Source organism: Brachypodium distachyon, chromosome 3 (genome assembly GCF_000005505.3).
Source record: "Brachypodium distachyon strain Bd21 chromosome 3, Brachypodium_distachyon_v3.0, whole genome shotgun sequence".
NCBI classification, from domain to species: domain Eukaryota; kingdom Viridiplantae; phylum Streptophyta; class Magnoliopsida; order Poales; family Poaceae; genus Brachypodium; species Brachypodium distachyon.
Genome location: NC_016133.3, coordinates 4720154 through 4737338, shown reverse-complemented (window position 1 = coordinate 4737338; position 17185 = coordinate 4720154). Strand labels below are relative to the sequence as shown.

Below are 17185 nucleotides of genomic sequence, written 5' to 3'. Positions count from 1 at the left end.
CAACTGCTGCAGAGTCGTGGGCTCAGGGCACGGAAGCTTCATTCTCCTGAGAAAAAAACAAGAGAGATACTGCCATACTGTTTTTTTTTTAGCGAAAGATACTGCCATACTGGAGACGCTGTCAGACAACCTGAATCCATCCTTGGCCTGGCCCACCTAGCCCAATAGCCCAGCCCATAAAAGCAAAAATCCCCCGAGTCCCTCTTCCTCTCGTTCCCGATCCTGAATTCCCGATCGAGCCCCTCTTCCTCTCGTTCTTTGTCTTCCCGAATCGTCTCTCTCTCGACTCCTCTTCTCTCCCGGGAGTAAAAAAAAAAGAACCCTAGCCGCTAACACCACCTGGAGCGAGCGCGTCCCTCCCGGCCTTGGCGGAGCGCCCCGACGCGGCGAGGCGGGTCTCCTCTGCTGAGAGTTCGCCACCGTGCCGCCTACAGGAAGCGGCGGTGTCCCGTTCGGTTGGTTCGGTTAAACCTGTGTTCAAGTAAGTTCGTACAGGGAGCGATGGTTCCCCAGGGCCAGAGCAGCTCGCTCCAGCGCCTCCACCACGTCGAGAAGGTAAGCCGCTTTCTCCTTCCTCTCGCCTTTCCACCTTGGTCCCCCCGAGCTGTCTATCATCTGGGCTGTTGGTTCTTTTGAGTTCTAGAATCTTGACTTGGTGTCGTGTTCGTTTGTTCCTGTGCAGCGGATAGTGCGGGTGCTGGAGCTGGCGGGGGCGGTCATGGAGGAGCTGGGAAACTCGCAGGGTCCCCGCGCTGACGCTGTAGCCGCCCAATGCCGCGAGTTCATGCTCTCTATGAAGGTACCCCCATCAATCCACCCTCACCGCTCTCAGATCTGTTTGTCCCTTGCTCGTGGATAGAAAAAGAGGGGAGAGTGAGGAATTTGGGAAGTTGGAACCTACGACAGATAAAAAATGGATGGGGAATTCTGGTGTAGCTGTTTAGGGCTCATTGATTGCTATGACATATCTTTTTTTTTAATCCATTGCTATAACATATCGATGTTACACTATTAGCATAACGACATGGATGACTACATATTAGGAGTTTGTTTTCATCTGCTTGCTCGTAGATAATTCTTCCTTAGCCATGGGAAGCCCTGCTTTGTGAGGTATCATGCCAATGTAGATAGAACGCGAGCTGAACATTTTAGTACCATATAAATTTTCTGTTGTTACTTTGTGTGTCTCGCATATTTGTTTGATTCAAACTTGTTGCCTTTTGATTACATTCTGAACTGTAATCGGTAAGTCGCTTTTGCTAATTCTGCTTTTAGATTCCGTAAAAACATTGCTCCATGTTGTTTGAGATGCTCAACTGTTATTTTTCATGTCTATGTTGCACCAAAAAGTTGGAACCTGTGCTGACCGAAACAATTGCTTCCGATTTCCAAAATTATTGTTCTGGTTTAATGATGTCTGCCTGTGTGGACTGCTCATTTGGTTGTCGTAAAATCAGGATGGAAACGGATTGTTAAAGGTGTCCTGTACAATTGTTCCCATTGTTTCATCCTTTCCACCAAAATACTGCCCAGATATGTGAACCAATTAATCAATTACATTACTGTGACCTTTTCGATATCGGTTTTTGTTTAGACACACTATTTTCCATGAATCACGTGATAATTATGTACTGTGGCTGGAGCAGGAAATTCAAACAACATTGCGAGAGGAAATAAAAAGTGCTTGTGAATATCGTCCATTTGAGAAGTGTGACTACAGTGCAAGGATTGCTAATGAGATTTGTTGCAAAAAGCTGGAGTATGTAATTGAGAAGATGGATGCCATGCAACTGAACATTGAGCAAAGCACTGATGAAGTTTAGCTAGTTACCTGGCTACCTGACGGTGATCTGGTGAGTTCTGAAGCATCATGTGGCTTCCAACTCTAATTTCTTATGTTCCATTCTTGCTATACCTACAGCATGTGTTCCATTGTCCACTGGAGTTCAATTAATTATGTAGTGGAGTATAAATTGCAATATATATTGTGATATACTGGTGTTGCACATGCAGTTTGTTTCATGCCCATCAACATCAAAGAATCACAGATATTTCCGATCCTTCAACTTAGTTGAATCTGAAGTTCTTCTGTACTACTGATACACTGTACTACTTAGTGGTTCTAAGTTCAAAGAAATGTAATTATTGACAAACCCAACCAGTGTACTGTTAAACTCTACATGAATGCCAATAAATTTAAAGTATTTTCAATTGGGACATACCTTGAGAGTTGAGAGGCAAGCCCCCATATACCAGTCATTGGTTTGCCATCCGGATCATGATTCAACGGTCAATGGGGCATGACATATGATGCGTCCATGTAAGTTTTTGCTAGGCCATTTTGTACTGTTGGGTGGAGTCCAATTTTGGGTCAATGTAAATTGCCTAAATGGATTGGCTATCTTCCAGCTTTTGTCTTGATGTTCTTTTACACACTATTCATGAGTGAGATGCTTGACAGGACTGAGGAGTTATGACGGAGTTAGCAGAGTAGAGTAATCTGAACATATTATTAAGACTTCTATGCCTTGTAGTGTTTGTATTTTAATCAGTCATCTTGTTCTATGTTTTCCAAGGTATAAGAGTAAAATTTTGCGGGTTCATATTCTCAAGAACCATTTTTTTTTTGCTATTCAGCCTTCAAGAACTGAGGAGCCTTTCTTTCAGGGTTAGCAGCAGCAGAGATCTCACTGAGCGGTTTACATCAGGAATGGCGAATTGCTGACGAAGCATTCATTAGATTGCTCACAACGCTTTGGTCAACTCTGCAAATGTAATTGTTGTTCTAGTTACAGTGCATTGGACTAGGAGTTGTGTACTACTACTATTAACTTCTACTCCCTCCGTTTCAAAATAGTTGTCGTAGTTTTAGTGCAAGTTTACACTAAAACAGCAACAAGTATTTAGGAACGGAGGGAGTACAATGGCATTGCCTTGGAACCATTCCAGTCATGTAGAAAGGGCTTGAAGCGTGGTGACACAGCTCTGCTTTAAAAATCCTCTTACGTAGCGGTGCATAGATTGCAACAGAAGAGACCGTTGCTGCACTAAACTATGTCAGCCTGCTACCGCCGATTTTTCTGTATTTGATGTTGATGAGTGCAATAGATTCTAGTGTTGATGCCATGTAGTGGTTATTTCTGCCAGTGTTCTTCCGACATGTGTACACTCCAATTTTACCTGCCGCAAATAATGAGTGGTGCATCACTGGCACTAGTAGTAAGCACGAGGTAAATTTTTGTTCTTATTAACACTTGGAGAAAAGGGAAAACAAATACATTTTTGTCCTGGATCCAATTTGCTAATTATCCAAAGTAAAAAAAAGAGGAAAAGAAAATCAAATTAGAACAGAATTCAGTATAATGGAAAAAGACTTGTCCAAGGAAGAAAAATGGCACTTCCCTCCAAAACTCGCAAAATAAATAAGAGGATAAGCCAAGCCTCTCCCTCCCTCCTTCCCCAGCCTCATCCGACACTCAAAACCTGCAAACCGAAGAGCACGGAGCACCCAGCAGAGCCGACTAATCGAAGGCCACAGCCATGGCCGCTCCTACGGGCACCTCCCTGCTGAGCGCCATGCTCCAGCTTCCCCTGGCCCCGTTCTCAGGGAAGAGCTCCCCGCCTTCCGTGGCCCACGTGGCCCCCCGCCGGGCGCCGACGGCCGTGCTGGCCACCAAGGGCTACAACGTGCAGATCCTGGTGGACGAGAACGAGGGGGAGGACTCCATCTTCCGGCGGTTCCGGCGGGAGGTGATGAAGGCCGGGCTGCTGCAGGAGATCAAGCGCCGCCGGAGGCACGAGAACAAGAAGGACGAGAAGATCCGCAAGGCCCGTGAGGCCGGCCGCCGCAACCGCCGCAGGTAAAACCTCGCCATATTTGACGCTGCCTTTCTCTTCATCCATGCTATAGGAAGATTGGACCTGTGGGCTTACTCTCATGAGCCTCGGTTGAAGGGACCATGAGCCATTTTTGGGTGTAGTAGAAGCAGAACACACAAATGTAATATGTTGTGCAACATGCAGAATTTAGCCATGTTTTCATTTTATAGTGTTACAAACATATAAGTAGCCGTGCCACGAAAATTTAGGGCCTCTTTGATTTGCGGGATTTCAAAATCGCAGGAGTAGGAAAAACATAGGATTTGAATGTCATGGCATGTTGAATCCTATGGAAATTCAAAATACAGGAATGTGTAGTAGAAGTTGTTTGATTGCATCACAGAAAAAATGTATGATTTGCTTAAAAGATTATGTGATACTCATTGTTGTCAGAGAGACAAAGGAAATTTTCCATGAGATTGGACCTCATGGAAATTTTTCTTTGGAATTGCATGCAAACTAGTCCATAGGAATTATTCCCGTGGTTTCAAATCCTGTAAATCAAACGAGTTATAAAGTAAAAATTCCTTAGGAATAAAACCCTTCAAATTTCCTATGAAATTCCTTTGAATCAAAGGAGCCCTTAGCAGGCAAGACGGCAGGAAGCCCAGGATTTCATATTGCGGACCTCTATTTCTGTCGAGTGTTGACAATGAAAAAGAAGTTTTGGGTTCAGTTAGACAGTGTTTCTGATGCCAGGCGGATTTGGGTTTGTTCATTGCTGATGGAAACTTGCGCAGGGAGAGACACAGAGAGCAGTTGCATTAGGATTGCATTGGCCATCAGAATAGTTTCGTTACTGTTGTACTATAATCCTTAGGAACCAAAGGCTTGCCATGGATGAAAAACCAGGTCGACTGATCTGCGTTAAAATACTACAATCTTCAACTTTCAGACATTATTTTTATGGGTGACATGTAGTTTTAAACTTCCTTTTTTATTGATCCGCTTATAAACTGTGCATGTCAAAATTTCTGTAGGCGTATGATGGATGATCGTAGGTTCCCGGAAGACGAGGGAGACTCAGAGGCTGTGAGAACCCGCCGGGATGAGGACAACGACAACTGGGAGGTTAACGGTCTTCTGTGAATGGAACAAGGGAGTTCATAACCACTTAGATGCACAGTTGGGAGGCAATTCGAGTTCTTCTTTTGCCTGCAAGGCACAAACTATATGAGTTATCAGCCTCTCTTTCCACTTCAATTGTATTATTCAAATGTACTAAATCTCCTTAGCTAATGCTATGCCTTTCATTACTGGGGTACCATGTTTTACTTCATTTCCAAGCTCCTGCCATATCTGTGAATGTTAAACATTTAGGGTGTGTTTGGATGATGATCAAATATAACCCTACCAATATTTTTGGCAATGACCAAATTTTTAGATCTTGTTTGGATATTTGTCGAAATTTTCGTAAGCCAATCATCTATGGCCAACTCTAGTTCATTTTTATTGTTAACATGGGCCAAATCTTGACCAAGCAAAACCATAACCAAAATATTGTGCTAAAACCAAACAAACCCTTACTAGTTTCAAGTTGGTGAACATCTAGAACCCTTCGATTTGAAAGTGAGCACTGTGTAGGTGTTTGCATATTATAGATGCAGACTGCATTTTTCTCTCTCGAAAAGGAAGCCCCGCCTCTGGATCAGTTCATGCACACAATCATGTATTATTACGTAAGTTTGCATATTTATAATTATAGATTGCAAACTGCATACTGCTTTTTACTCTTGAGAACTCATGCACTCATTTTGTTTCAAGACGCCCAGAAGTTCTAAACTTTTTTGAGAAAAAAAAAGTTGGAGCAGACAAAGAGTACAGGAGGAACTTGGAGCCAGTATAGCAAAAAAGGACTCTATTCCGCAGATGTATTGCATGAAATCCCGCGGATCCAAATGTTACAGCATGCGTTAATTACCTCCATGCATTAAAAAAAAACTTTCAGATTTACAAGAAGCAGCTTTTGTACTGCAGGCCCAATTTGATCCATCATCATCCCCTATTCCAGGGTTCCACAGAAAAAAAAAACTTCCATTCATAGTCTAGAAAAACAGAGAAACTTCCAGTCCGCCTGTTTATAAGCGGCTATGCTAATTGGCGGAGCTCCGCCAGATCCAATTTCGGCGGACGATTTCCGACCAGGATCCGGGTGGTCCACGCGCTCGTTCCTGCTCGTCCCGATCAGGCAGTTCCCGCACTCGTCCCGCGTCGTTTCCTCAGTTCCAGTTTTTCGTTTCCGTCCAGCGCTAGGCCTGGTCCCGTGCTTGCGCTCTGTTTTATCCTCGTGCTGGGCCTCGATCCAGAGCCCAACGACTACAAGTCATCTTCAGGCATTTTCTCTTTTCCCTTTTTTTTTCTATATCTTGGACGGTGCAGAGTCAACCTGAGAGCCCAGCCCGTCCTTGGGATTTTTGCCCTTTCCCTTTTCTAATCTTACAATATGTACGTGAAAATGTTGCCTGGTGGGTTCCTTTCCTCTCTCCCCATTTTTCGTCTTCTACGTGCGGAAAAAACATGTCCGTTGGACTTTCATTTTTCCCTTTTTGGGAGAGTGGGTTTTAGGGAGTAAAACGGGTGGGGAATAGCACTTTCAATCACATTTGCTAGACACTTTCAATCGGGTGGAGCTAATTGGCGGAGCTTAGCCTAGTTTTTGCCGGACGATTCTGACAAGGTGTAGTTGTCCGTACTGGCGCTCGTTGTCCCTCGAGTAGCCTCTTCTGTCCCGTGCTCGTTCCTCAGTTCCTCTTTTGGCAGCGGCCCACGTTGGGCTACGAAAAAGTGCGGCTGCTGAACCACGGGCTAGATCGTGAAAAACTCGTGATGCAATCGTTAAAAGCTCATGATGAGATCGTTTCAAGCTCATCATGAACTTAGAAAAATAATTTAAAGCATGTCTCAAGGATTTTCGAAAATTAAAAGCACATGATGCGTTCGTTAAAAGCTCATCGTTAGAATGCTAAAAAGCTCATTATAAGATGGTTAAAAGATCGTTTTGATTTTTTTTTTGAAATGTACAAGACTTATACGTTAAAAAACTAATAATGGGATCATAAAAAAAAACTATCAGAATATTAAAATCTCATCACGGGATCTTTAAAAGGCTCATCATTATAAAGTTAAAAGGCCCAATGGATTTTGGAAAAATAAAATGCTCATGATGAGAACCTTGAAAGTTCATGGTGGGATTGTTAAAAGCTCATGCTGAGTTGTTAAAAGTTATGATGGGATCGTTAAAAGTTATTGATGAGATCGTCAAAGCTTCATGACGCGACCATCTAAAGCTCAGGATGAGACTGTTAAAAGCTCATCGTGAACTTAGGAAATTTTTTTGAAAACATGTCTCAAGTATTTTTTAAAATTAAAAGCGCATGATGCTTTCATTAAAAATCTCATCATATGATCCTTAAAGCTCATCGTTAGAATGCTAAAACGCTCATAATAAGATCTTCAAAAGCTCAAGGGTTTTCGAAAAAAAGGAAATGTACAAGACTTGTTCGTTAAAAAACTCATCATGGGATCATCAAAAAAGCTCATCATTAGAATATTAAAAGCTCTTCATGCGGTCTTCAAAACGCTCATCATTAGGAAGTTAAAAGGCTCAACGACTTTTGGAAAAATTAAATGTGCATGATGAGAACCTTTAAAGCTCATGTTGAGATCGTTAAAAGCTCATGATGAAACCATTAAAAGCTATGATGCGATCGTTAAAATCTCATGATGCGGTCGTTAAAAAGCTCAAGGTCATAATGAGATCGTTAAAAGCTCCTGATGCGATCGTTAAAAGCTGATGATGCGATTGTCGAGAGCTCATGATGTGATCGTTAAAAGCTCATGATGAACTTAGAAAAATAATTGAAAACACGTCTCATGGATTTTTTAAAATTAAAAAGACATGATGCGTCATTAAAAATCTCACATGGGGTCCTTAAAATATGATTGTTTGGATGCTAAAAGTGCATAGTTAACATCGCTAAAAGCTCCAGGATTTCCGAAGAAATCATAGTAGATGATGGGATCACTAAAAATCTCATCATGGGGATCATTAAGAATATCATCGTTAGACGTTAGAAAGCTCATCAGAAAGATCGTTAAAAGCTCATGTAGATTACACGAGGAAAAAATGGCCTTAGAAAAAAATTAAAGCACATGTCAATGATGTTTGAAAATCGCAAAGTGCATGATGGGATTGTTAAAATCTCATGATGATATCATTAAAAACTCATGTAGAATGGAAAAGAAAAATGAACTTAGAAAAATAATTGAAAGCACGTCTCAAGGATATTTGGAAAAAATTAAAAGCACATGATGCGTTCTTTAAAAGCTCATCATTAGAATGCTAAAATCTCATAATGAGAAAGTTAAAAAGTTCAATGGTTTTTGGAAAAATTGGAAGCTCATGATGACATCGTTAAAAGCTCATGATGATGTCGTTAAAAGCTCATCGTGAGCTTCGAAAAAATATTGTAAAGCATGTCTCGAGGATTTTTGAAAATTGAAAACACATGATGTGTTCGTCAAAAATCTCATCATTAGATTGTTAAAAAGCTCAAGAATTAGAATGCTAAAAACTAATCATAAGACACAATTACATGCAGACATGTGGTGCTGATGATTTTTTATTTTATTTTAAAAATGGGAAAGGTAAAAATCCCTAACCAAAATTTTAGATGATGAACATGTAAAGAAATCGCAACTGGCTGAAAAACGAGAATTGATCACAAAAAATATGGGTCATGGCATACCATTTTCTGGTTCTTCTATGGTACACTGACATAATGAACTTTTGAACGCCATGGTAGGAATTGCCTTGAAGGAGAATGCTGATGGTAGGAACTTTGCACAAGGATGCATGCTGATTTTATTCCCAAACACCGGAGAATTTGTTTCCACATGGTCACTAACCAGGACAAAGAGTGAAGATGTGCAGGAGGCAACACCTGAACTGAATATAACAACTTCTATACATATAGCAACATTTACCCACATAGATGAGACATTTCTCACAAAATTCAGAAATCAAGTGCCATGCAACACTACTCCTATTTTTATTAACAAAATTATTCACCCCAAATATGTTTTTAGATCTTCTCTTCCTGTATGTACTCCATTTTGTTACCTCTTGCTCTGCTTACAGGCTTGCTTCTCCCAGTAGCAAATTAAAATCCGAAACTGCAACACTACCACAGGGGAACCACGTACTGATGAACTAAAATACAAATTCTAAACCCTTTATAATCAGCACTAAGAGATGTTTGTCATCACTCATCAGCATTAATAAAACATAACAGTAAATGGATGCATATTAACCCTTTCTATGTCCAGAGCCGGCTGATTGAACGAAGAGTATCCAGATCCATGAACAAACAGTCGTGTGCCTCCAATCCAGCCAAAATTGAAAAATTACTCATAATCTTTAAGGTTGATTCACAAAAAAATCAGATCAACTGAACCTAATGCGTGAAGTGAATAGTATTGGAAGTCCTCTAAAAAAGGGAAGGAAGAAATTAAATAGGGGAGAGCACACACCGTTTCAACCTGCAGGCAAACGGCACCCATGGATCCTGGGTTTTTGGAGGAAGGGAAGAGCCGCTGCTCAGAGGCCTGGCAACGGGGCAGCCGTGGGCAATCTCACATTCCACTGGGAAGCCTGACGCCGAGGTCTTGCATCACCGATAGCTAGGATCTCACGCTGCAGCATGGGAGGGAGGACGGTACCACGACACCAGCTATCGTGGTATGACCGGGTCTAGAAAATCCGGCGAGGAGAAGCTCCGCGAATTCAGGAGCCTAGAAGCCCCCGACGTGGCGACGACGAGGATTCACGCCGCTTTTGGAATCACGGAGTCAGCAGCCACCCAACGATGCCGAGTCAACCGGAAAAAATCCCCAACACCGGCCCCCACCCATGCGGATGGAGGAAGGAAGCTTCCGTCCACAACGTCGAGGATTTGGACGACCTCCGGAGAAGAGAGCGGCGGAGGCGAGGAGACGAGGAGGAAGGAGGCCGATATGAAAAAATTGAAAAAAAAAGGGAAAAGGGAAAGGGGGAGAGAGACCGCCTGGGAGGCTGGGAGGGAGATATTTTGGCTAATTGAAAACGGGAGGCCAGGACAGAAAAAGAAACTACGCGGAAAGAGAAAAGGGAAAGGAGCACGCGCGCGGTCGGCTTTTCATCCGCACCGCGCGGACGAGCGCTAGAGAGTTGTTTCGCATTCTTGTTTCCCTAAAAAAAAGCTATGCTTGTTGTTTCTCAAAAAATAAGAAAAAAAAACTATGCTTGTCTGATTATTAAGAGTACTCGATTAATAAAGTGGCGACGTCCTTCCCCTAAAAAAGGGAAATTCTCAAAAAAAATATCTACACTCGTAGATCCGCTAAAAAAACCCATGTTATTAGCTGTATTCGAGTAGTAATATTTTTTCAATAAGCTGCCTACAGCATGCACTACGTTTATATTTTCCGGTACCAAGAAGTATCAAGCTGAGGGTACCAGCCGAGGTATATACGGAGACCTAGGATGAAAAAGTGAGAATAGACCCCGCAGTTAGCTGGCAATCACCCACTGTGATGAGATTTTTTAAGTAAATTTCACAAAATCATGGTTTTTTGGGCATTCTTCCCAAGGAGCCTCATTTTTTACTAACCATATTTCTACACCAAAGCCCCGAAAGTAACAAGTTCAGTCTGTTTGAAAGTTTTTCTTACAGCTGGATCCCACGTGTAAGACGACACGTCGGACTAACCCGACCCGACCCGTTATGCCCTTGAGGTTGACCCGTGTTTTTTCAAAGGGGGGGGGGGTCTGATAGGGGGGCATAACGGGCTAACGGGTCGAGTTAGTCGCATCTTACATGTGGGGCCCAGCTAAAAGAAAAAAATGTCAAATGTCCTTAACTCGTTACTTTGGACTCATTGGTGCAGACTGGCTGTAAAACTGTGATTTTTTAAACAAATTAGCAAAAAATGTGGGTTCGAGAGAAGAATGCTCCGAAAATTTTGTTTTTGTGAAATTTACTCTCTTTTTTATATACTGAGCTGAGCTGACACTAGTCCACTCATGTCAGGAGAAGGTAGATTTCTTGTGACGAGGCGAGCTTAAAATCTCATTCTCATTCAGCAGTGTTTAGTCTCATAGTAAGTACTCCCTCCGATCCTAAATTGTTGTCGAGATATTACATGTATCTAAACATCTTTTAAGAATATATACGTCCATATCTGGACAAATTTGAGACAAGAATTTAAGATCGGAGGAAGTAAATGTGAGAGTAGCTCATAGTGTAGAGAAAATGCTAACTTAGACTCTGAAATTTCAATCCTCCGTAGAGGTTTACGAACGGCACGTATGTAGTTCAGGCTTTTATTTGAAAGAACAAACTTTTGGACGCAAAAAGCAGGTTGGCGCGGGAGGCGTTCAGCATTTGAATCCGAATCCAGTCATTATCCGCTCCGCTCCTAATCAAGCAAAACAATATGGTAAATGTTATGAAAAGAGTATTATCCGATCCGTTTACATTCTGAATCACGAGGCATCATCAAATCGTGGGGTCAAGAATCTGTCGTGCTATTAGACACAATCTCGGCTTGACGTGGGTGGACGACTGTTTGTCATGAGCTGACACGAGTTTACACGTCTGCCGAGGCAGGAACCTGTTGTTGACCGTCTGTGGTGAAATCGGAGTCGCTAAGTCAAGCATGTGTGATGATGACGACATCTAAGTGCAAACTTGACACCGACCTTCTTCCACCAGTTTTGCCCTCACGGTGTGATCACGTTCCGTGATGGCACACAGGACATTTGTTACTGTTTCTCTTCTATTTAATTAATGGATTGAATACTACCACCACGGTTTGAAAAAAACGAAAAACATAGAGAGCTGCTTCACGCATATGACATAAACGTGCGATTTTTATACGATGTTCCTCGAGAGTCGAGAGTCCTCGATTACAGCAGGGGTCAAGATATGCTCCTCATCTTTTTCCGTTTCTCTTTTGCTTGTGTGATTTCTAATCTACGGCAACACGCCGTCCAAAGTTCTAATACAAATAGCGTCCGATCGCGTATTCGCGCTAGAGCGAAACATAATACGAGTACTTTTTTTCTCCGAAAGAGGAACCCATCGAGAGACTCGGACAAGAACAAAAAAATTCGAAGCAGCTTCAGACCGAACCATGTACGAATAGTACAACGGTAAATAAACCTGATCGTCCGTGTACGAAGAGTACAACGGTTGAGTTGTATCGTGCTCGATTTGGGACAACATATAAATTACCGGCCAATTAGGTACGTGCCCTCGGCGTGGGCAGCGGTTTCAGCGTGCAATCGAGCTTCCTCAACAAATTAATCGATCTCCCAAAGAGGCGAAATCATGGACGTCAGCAACGCATCTTCCAATATTTGCTTGCTGGACCTCGTGAGTTTTGGCAAAGGGCTGGGAAACCGGGGCCTGATTTACCCGGACACCGAACCTCTCCCCGTCGGCACGTTTCCACTCCTCCGATTCGACGGCTCCATTGTGACCAAGACAGCCCGTGAAATCAAGGTCGTGGACAGGAGCCACCTTTACCCTGGCATGGCGGTCGGCTCGACGTCGGACTTGGGCGGCCAAATGGGCGTCGTCACCGGGGTCACCACCGTGGTCGACCTAGTCAAGCTCGACGGCCGCGGCGAGCTGACGGAGGTCGTCAGGGGCGTGTCCCCGCGTGATCTGCGGCGTGTCAGGAGGCTAAACATTGGCGACTTTGTGGTGTCCGGGCCATGGCTCGGTCGGGTCGTCGAGGCGTCCGTGGACGTCGACGTGTTGTTCGAACAAGACGGGTCCGTGTGCAGGGTCGCCGACGCGAAGCCCGAGACGCTGAATATACTGGCGGCGACGCATGTCCATTACCGCCCTATGATGAACGTCGCCTTCCACCCTGGCCAGCTCGTGATCGGCGACCCCCGTGCCGTCTTCAAGGCCTCCAGGTGGCTCCGCGGTTGCTGGAAGCCCGGCCGTGAAGTTGGCCTGGTGGCCAAGGTGGACGTTTCGGGCGTTCTCGTCTCCTGGATCGCGTCCAAGATGCACGGCGCCGGCTTCCTCGTCCAGGCATCCGCTCCTCCGGCTGCCTACATGCAGAACCCAGACGACCTGACCTTGTTATGCGCCGCACTGGACTGCAGCTGGGGCGTAGCCGACCGCTGCTACTTGCGTGCTCCAGCTGCTTCTTCGGATCATGGCCCTGCTGCATCATCCCCTTGTTTTGCTCACCGCCGTCACCTGCAGGAGGCGCCGCAAACACACGGCACATGTCCAGACGAGCAACAGGATAGTGAACCATCGGCTCTCGCTCATCATGTGGATGTGGTGCCTCTACGAGCAAAGACGAAGAGGTTGTACTACCTAGGGAAGCAGCTCAGCTGCAAGGTTTTCTGCAATGGACGACGGCACAGCCGTCGACGGACGCGGCGCCGTGAAACCATCAGGAGGCCGAGGTCGTACCCGGAGCCGGAGCCGGAGCTGCCCATGATCGTCGCGAGCACCCGTACCTCCGTCGACGTGCTGTGGCAGGACGGCACGCTGCAGCGTGGCACGCCGTCGGCGTCCGTCGTGGAGTGCGAGAACGGGCACGAGTTCTTCCCGGGGCAGCACGTCATCGACAATTCTTCAGCTCCTCATGTGGATGGCGCTGAATCGACGGGACGTGTCGGCGTCGTTAGAAGCATGGATTACAAGGACCAGACCGTGCGTGTCTCATGGTTCAAGGCTGCGTCTGCTTGCCCCGAAGATGTCACCGTGAGCGCGTACGATCTCGAAACCGGCCCTGACCGCCCGGCTTACTATGGAGATGTCGTCGTTCGACGGCTTCTTCCGTCAGGATCAACCGACGACGGAAGTTCACGAGTAGAGCCACCGGTCTCCGCGGAGGACCTTTCATGGGTCGGGCGTGTTGTTGACCTTGTCGACGATGGCCACGCCGTCCGAGTCAGGTGGGGCGACGGTAGCATGTCAACGGTACGTTGATCTGGTTTTGCATCTTAATTGTCTTTTACCACTTTCATTCATGGTTCGGTATACTGTCGTTGATTGGTGATATTTCAGGTGTTACACCATGAGATCAGTGTGGTCCACAAACAGAGCGACGCCTGGGTCGCAATGGGCGATTGGGTGGAGGACGACGGCATCGATGCACCTGAAGAACCGGTTGCTACCAACGCGGTAAGCAGTCTCTTCTTATATCGAGCCAACCGATGAACATTTTATACCATTCTTAGATATCATTTTAACTTAATTTGTTGATGTCAGAGATCAAATATACCATTTTACTGTTTGTATACTCTTTCGTTGCCTCTCAATTGCACTCATGTATGTTTACTAAAAATTCACACAACAACGTGCGGGGCATCATGTAACTAGGTATTTTTTAGGATCGGTTTGATTAGATTAGAATTGGGTGCCTTAATTTTTGAATGTGTGGGAGGACGTAGCATCACCACCAACATTAAATTAAGTGATATCAAAGATATATTAAACATTGGAGATATAAATTAGCCAAATGATTGAGTAATTTAAAATGGGTATTGGTTTGTAATTAATTGAGAGTTCTCATAATAGATTAAAAGCTTTCTATATTAGTCGCCATGTAAAACTAATCGGATTGACTTGTAAATAAATGAGTTTCAATTGGACGATCGGGTGTACCACTAGCATTGGAGTTGAAACATGATGTAAATCATATATCACTGAAACTCCGTGAGACTTTAGATTTAGCCAGTTAGACGGTTGAGATTTTTTTAATCCGCCACAGCTTGTACCTTTAATGGTAGTAGTAAAGACAGAAAATAATTTAAGTGTTTCTAATTGATTAAATATTTTCATAATTGATTGGATCCTTTTCAAATTAACTGCTGTGTGATTTTTTTTCTTTCTTTCTAGAATACGCCTAAACATGCAAGGGGTATCATCATTTAAAGAAAAAGAGAGTTATGTTGCATAGCAGCTACATGCCTGAAGGCCCACAAACAATCAAAAGGAAATAGGTCAACTCAGCCAGTGTCTCTCCACTCTACAAGTGTATAACCAAAAACTGAAAAGATAAATCCTTAACTCGCTAGAGATAATCTGCACCTATATGCTCTTTTGGAAAACAATGGGATTATGGGAAAACAAGGATCAACTTAACTACTCTTCGATCCATAATAAGTGTCTTGGATTTAGTAATATAACACTTATTATGGACCAGATGTAGTACTTAATATTAATTTTGTATTACCTCGCTTATATATACTTAATACTTAATTATTGTGGATTAATCCATTGTTAGGACAATGATCCACCGAACTTAGCCGACGCTGCAACAGAGGCCATCACGGCTGCTGCGACAAGAAATGATGCGGGAGACAATGTTGGCGGCCAAGATTCCGCCGAGGAGGGGAAGAAGGCTCTGGATACTATCTGCGATGACGGGTTGTTCCGTTTCGCACAGTTTGATGTGATAAAGAGCCCTCCGGATCATCATTATTTTGACACCACGAACAAGGTATGTAACCATCAGAGTTGTGTATATATGGATTTACTCAGTTAGATGCACAACATTAATTGTGTATGGCTCATCTCTCCCACTGATTGATTACGACATTGTTTTGACGCCTTAATGAAACTATATGGAGTATTTGACTTAAAATAGTTACTAAAAGAAAACTCATTACAGTTACCTCCTTTTTACTAGGGGTACCTGTCGTCACGTACTACATCTATTGCAATTAAGAGGCATACGTGCTCTGCCATTGGAGTATAAAGTTGGAACGTACTAGTAGGAACTTTTAATTGTGACAGCAAGATTCTAACATAAATCGAGTAGACACTATATATACATGTACATAAAAGCATCATCATATATATGAACCACAGATCGATCGGACCTTAACCAATGCTAGTTTTCAATGAAATGCAGGGCGGTAGTTCCGGAAAGAATTGGGCCAAGAGAGTGCACAAGGAATGGCAAATATTACAGAACCATATACCAGGTACTACCATTGGAGTAGTATATATCACCTAAACCAGTCGCATCTAATTAACTTGCGTATATATAAAGTCTCGATGAAATGAATAAACTTTTTCACGCACGCGCATCCATCTCTGAATTTGCAGAAACCATCTATGTGCGGGCGTACGAGGACCGTATGGACCTGCTCCGGGTGGCGATAGTAGGCGCGAGCGGGACGCCGTACCATGACGGGCTCTTCTTCTTTGACTTGCAATTGCCTCCATCGTACCCAGCCGTTCCACCTCAGGTGTACTACCATTCGTTCGGCCTAAGCCTCAACCCCAACCTATACGCCTCCGGCACAGTGTGCCTAAGCCTGCTTGACACCTTTGGTGGCGGCGAGGACACCGAGGTCTGGCTGCCGACCACGTCGAGCCTCCTCCAGGTCGTCGTCTCTATCCAGGGTCTAGTCTTAACGGACCAGCCATACTACAACGAGGCCGGGCACGAAACCCTGATGGGCACACCGGAAGGCCACCGCAAGGCGTTGCCCTACAACGAGAATGCCTACCTGCTCACCCTCCGGACCGCGCTCCAACTGCTGCGCCGGCCGCCCCGAGGCTTTGAGGGGTTCGTCAGGGATCACTTCCGCAGCAAGGGTAGGTTCATGCTGAGGGCGTGCAAGGAGTACTTGGGGGCGTGTGTTGTTGCCACTCTCGGGAGCATGGCGGAGCGTCCGTGCTCTGCAGGGTTAAGGCTTGCACTCGCCAACTTGGTGCCCAGCCTCGCGGCAGCATTCAAGGAGATCGGTGCCGAGGGATGCAGCGAGTTCCAACAACTCTAAGAGCCCCGTGAGCTCTCTCAGCAGTCAACACCCCTCTACACAAGCTCTCTGTCATATCATCATACTCCACCAATTCAAACTTCAGAGTTCAGCACAAACGTTCATGTAATCTTACATTTGTAATTGACATTTTACTGCCAGTGAAATTTTTGTTAAAATTCGCCTAGCCTAGTTAGTACTCATATCGTTGCATACTAAATCATAATTGATTTATACTTGTAAACATGGTGATATTCAATATACAACATTCACGTTTTTCTGCCATGAACCCAAGCTCAATTGATGTTGCCTTTCACTCTTACGTTATGAGGGTCCCGTACCAAATCACAGATTTTTGAAACGTAAGAGTACGGAAAACGTTGGTTTGTACGTCATGATATATATGTTGAATTTTACATGTGTTGTATGCATATCTATGTATATACAAGTCGAGTGAGATGTTATGTTCTATTCCATTAATTGCCGAAAAGAGAAACAATCTGGATTATACTTGAT

General features: G+C 44.2%; 3 protein-coding genes across 5 annotated transcripts; all 3 read left to right on the top strand.

The window, feature by feature from the left end:
• The first annotated feature begins 214 nt into the window (after positions 1-214).
• LOC100831854 (mediator of RNA polymerase II transcription subunit 11) lies at positions 215-3141 on the top strand. 3 transcript variants are annotated; one of them, XM_024461614.1, is made up of 4 exons: positions 215-555; positions 683-799; positions 1647-1853; positions 2014-2204. In XM_024461614.1, exons 1-3 carry the CDS (start codon positions 502-504, stop codon positions 1821-1823), a joined length of 348 nt encoding a protein of 115 aa, XP_024317382.1. In that variant the 5' UTR covers positions 215-501; the 3' UTR covers positions 1824-1853; positions 2014-2204. The 3 variants fall into 3 exon arrangements, with proteins under 3 accessions (XP_024317382.1, XP_010233946.1, XP_003571013.1); XM_010235644.2 differs by lacking the exon at positions 2014-2204 and adding an exon at positions 2638-3141 and having other exon boundaries at positions 216-555; XM_003570965.3 differs by lacking the exon at positions 2014-2204 and adding an exon at positions 2668-3141 and having other exon boundaries at positions 219-555.
• Positions 3142-3432: 291 nt separating this feature from the next.
• LOC100828601 (30S ribosomal protein S21, chloroplastic) lies at positions 3433-5256 on the top strand. Its single transcript, XM_003570954.4, has 2 exons — positions 3433-3860; positions 4860-5256. Exons 1-2 carry the CDS (start codon positions 3541-3543, stop codon positions 4966-4968), a joined length of 429 nt encoding a protein of 142 aa, XP_003571002.1. The 5' UTR covers positions 3433-3540; the 3' UTR covers positions 4969-5256.
• Positions 5257-12251: 6995 nt separating this feature from the next.
• LOC100841950 (probable ubiquitin-conjugating enzyme E2 23) lies at positions 12252-16690 on the top strand. The gene is made up of 5 exons (XM_003570996.1): positions 12252-13874; positions 13962-14078; positions 15184-15399; positions 15814-15886; positions 16011-16690. Exons 1-5 carry the CDS (start codon positions 12252-12254, stop codon positions 16688-16690), a joined length of 2709 nt encoding a protein of 902 aa, XP_003571044.1.
• Positions 16691-17185: the final 495 nt, after the last annotated feature.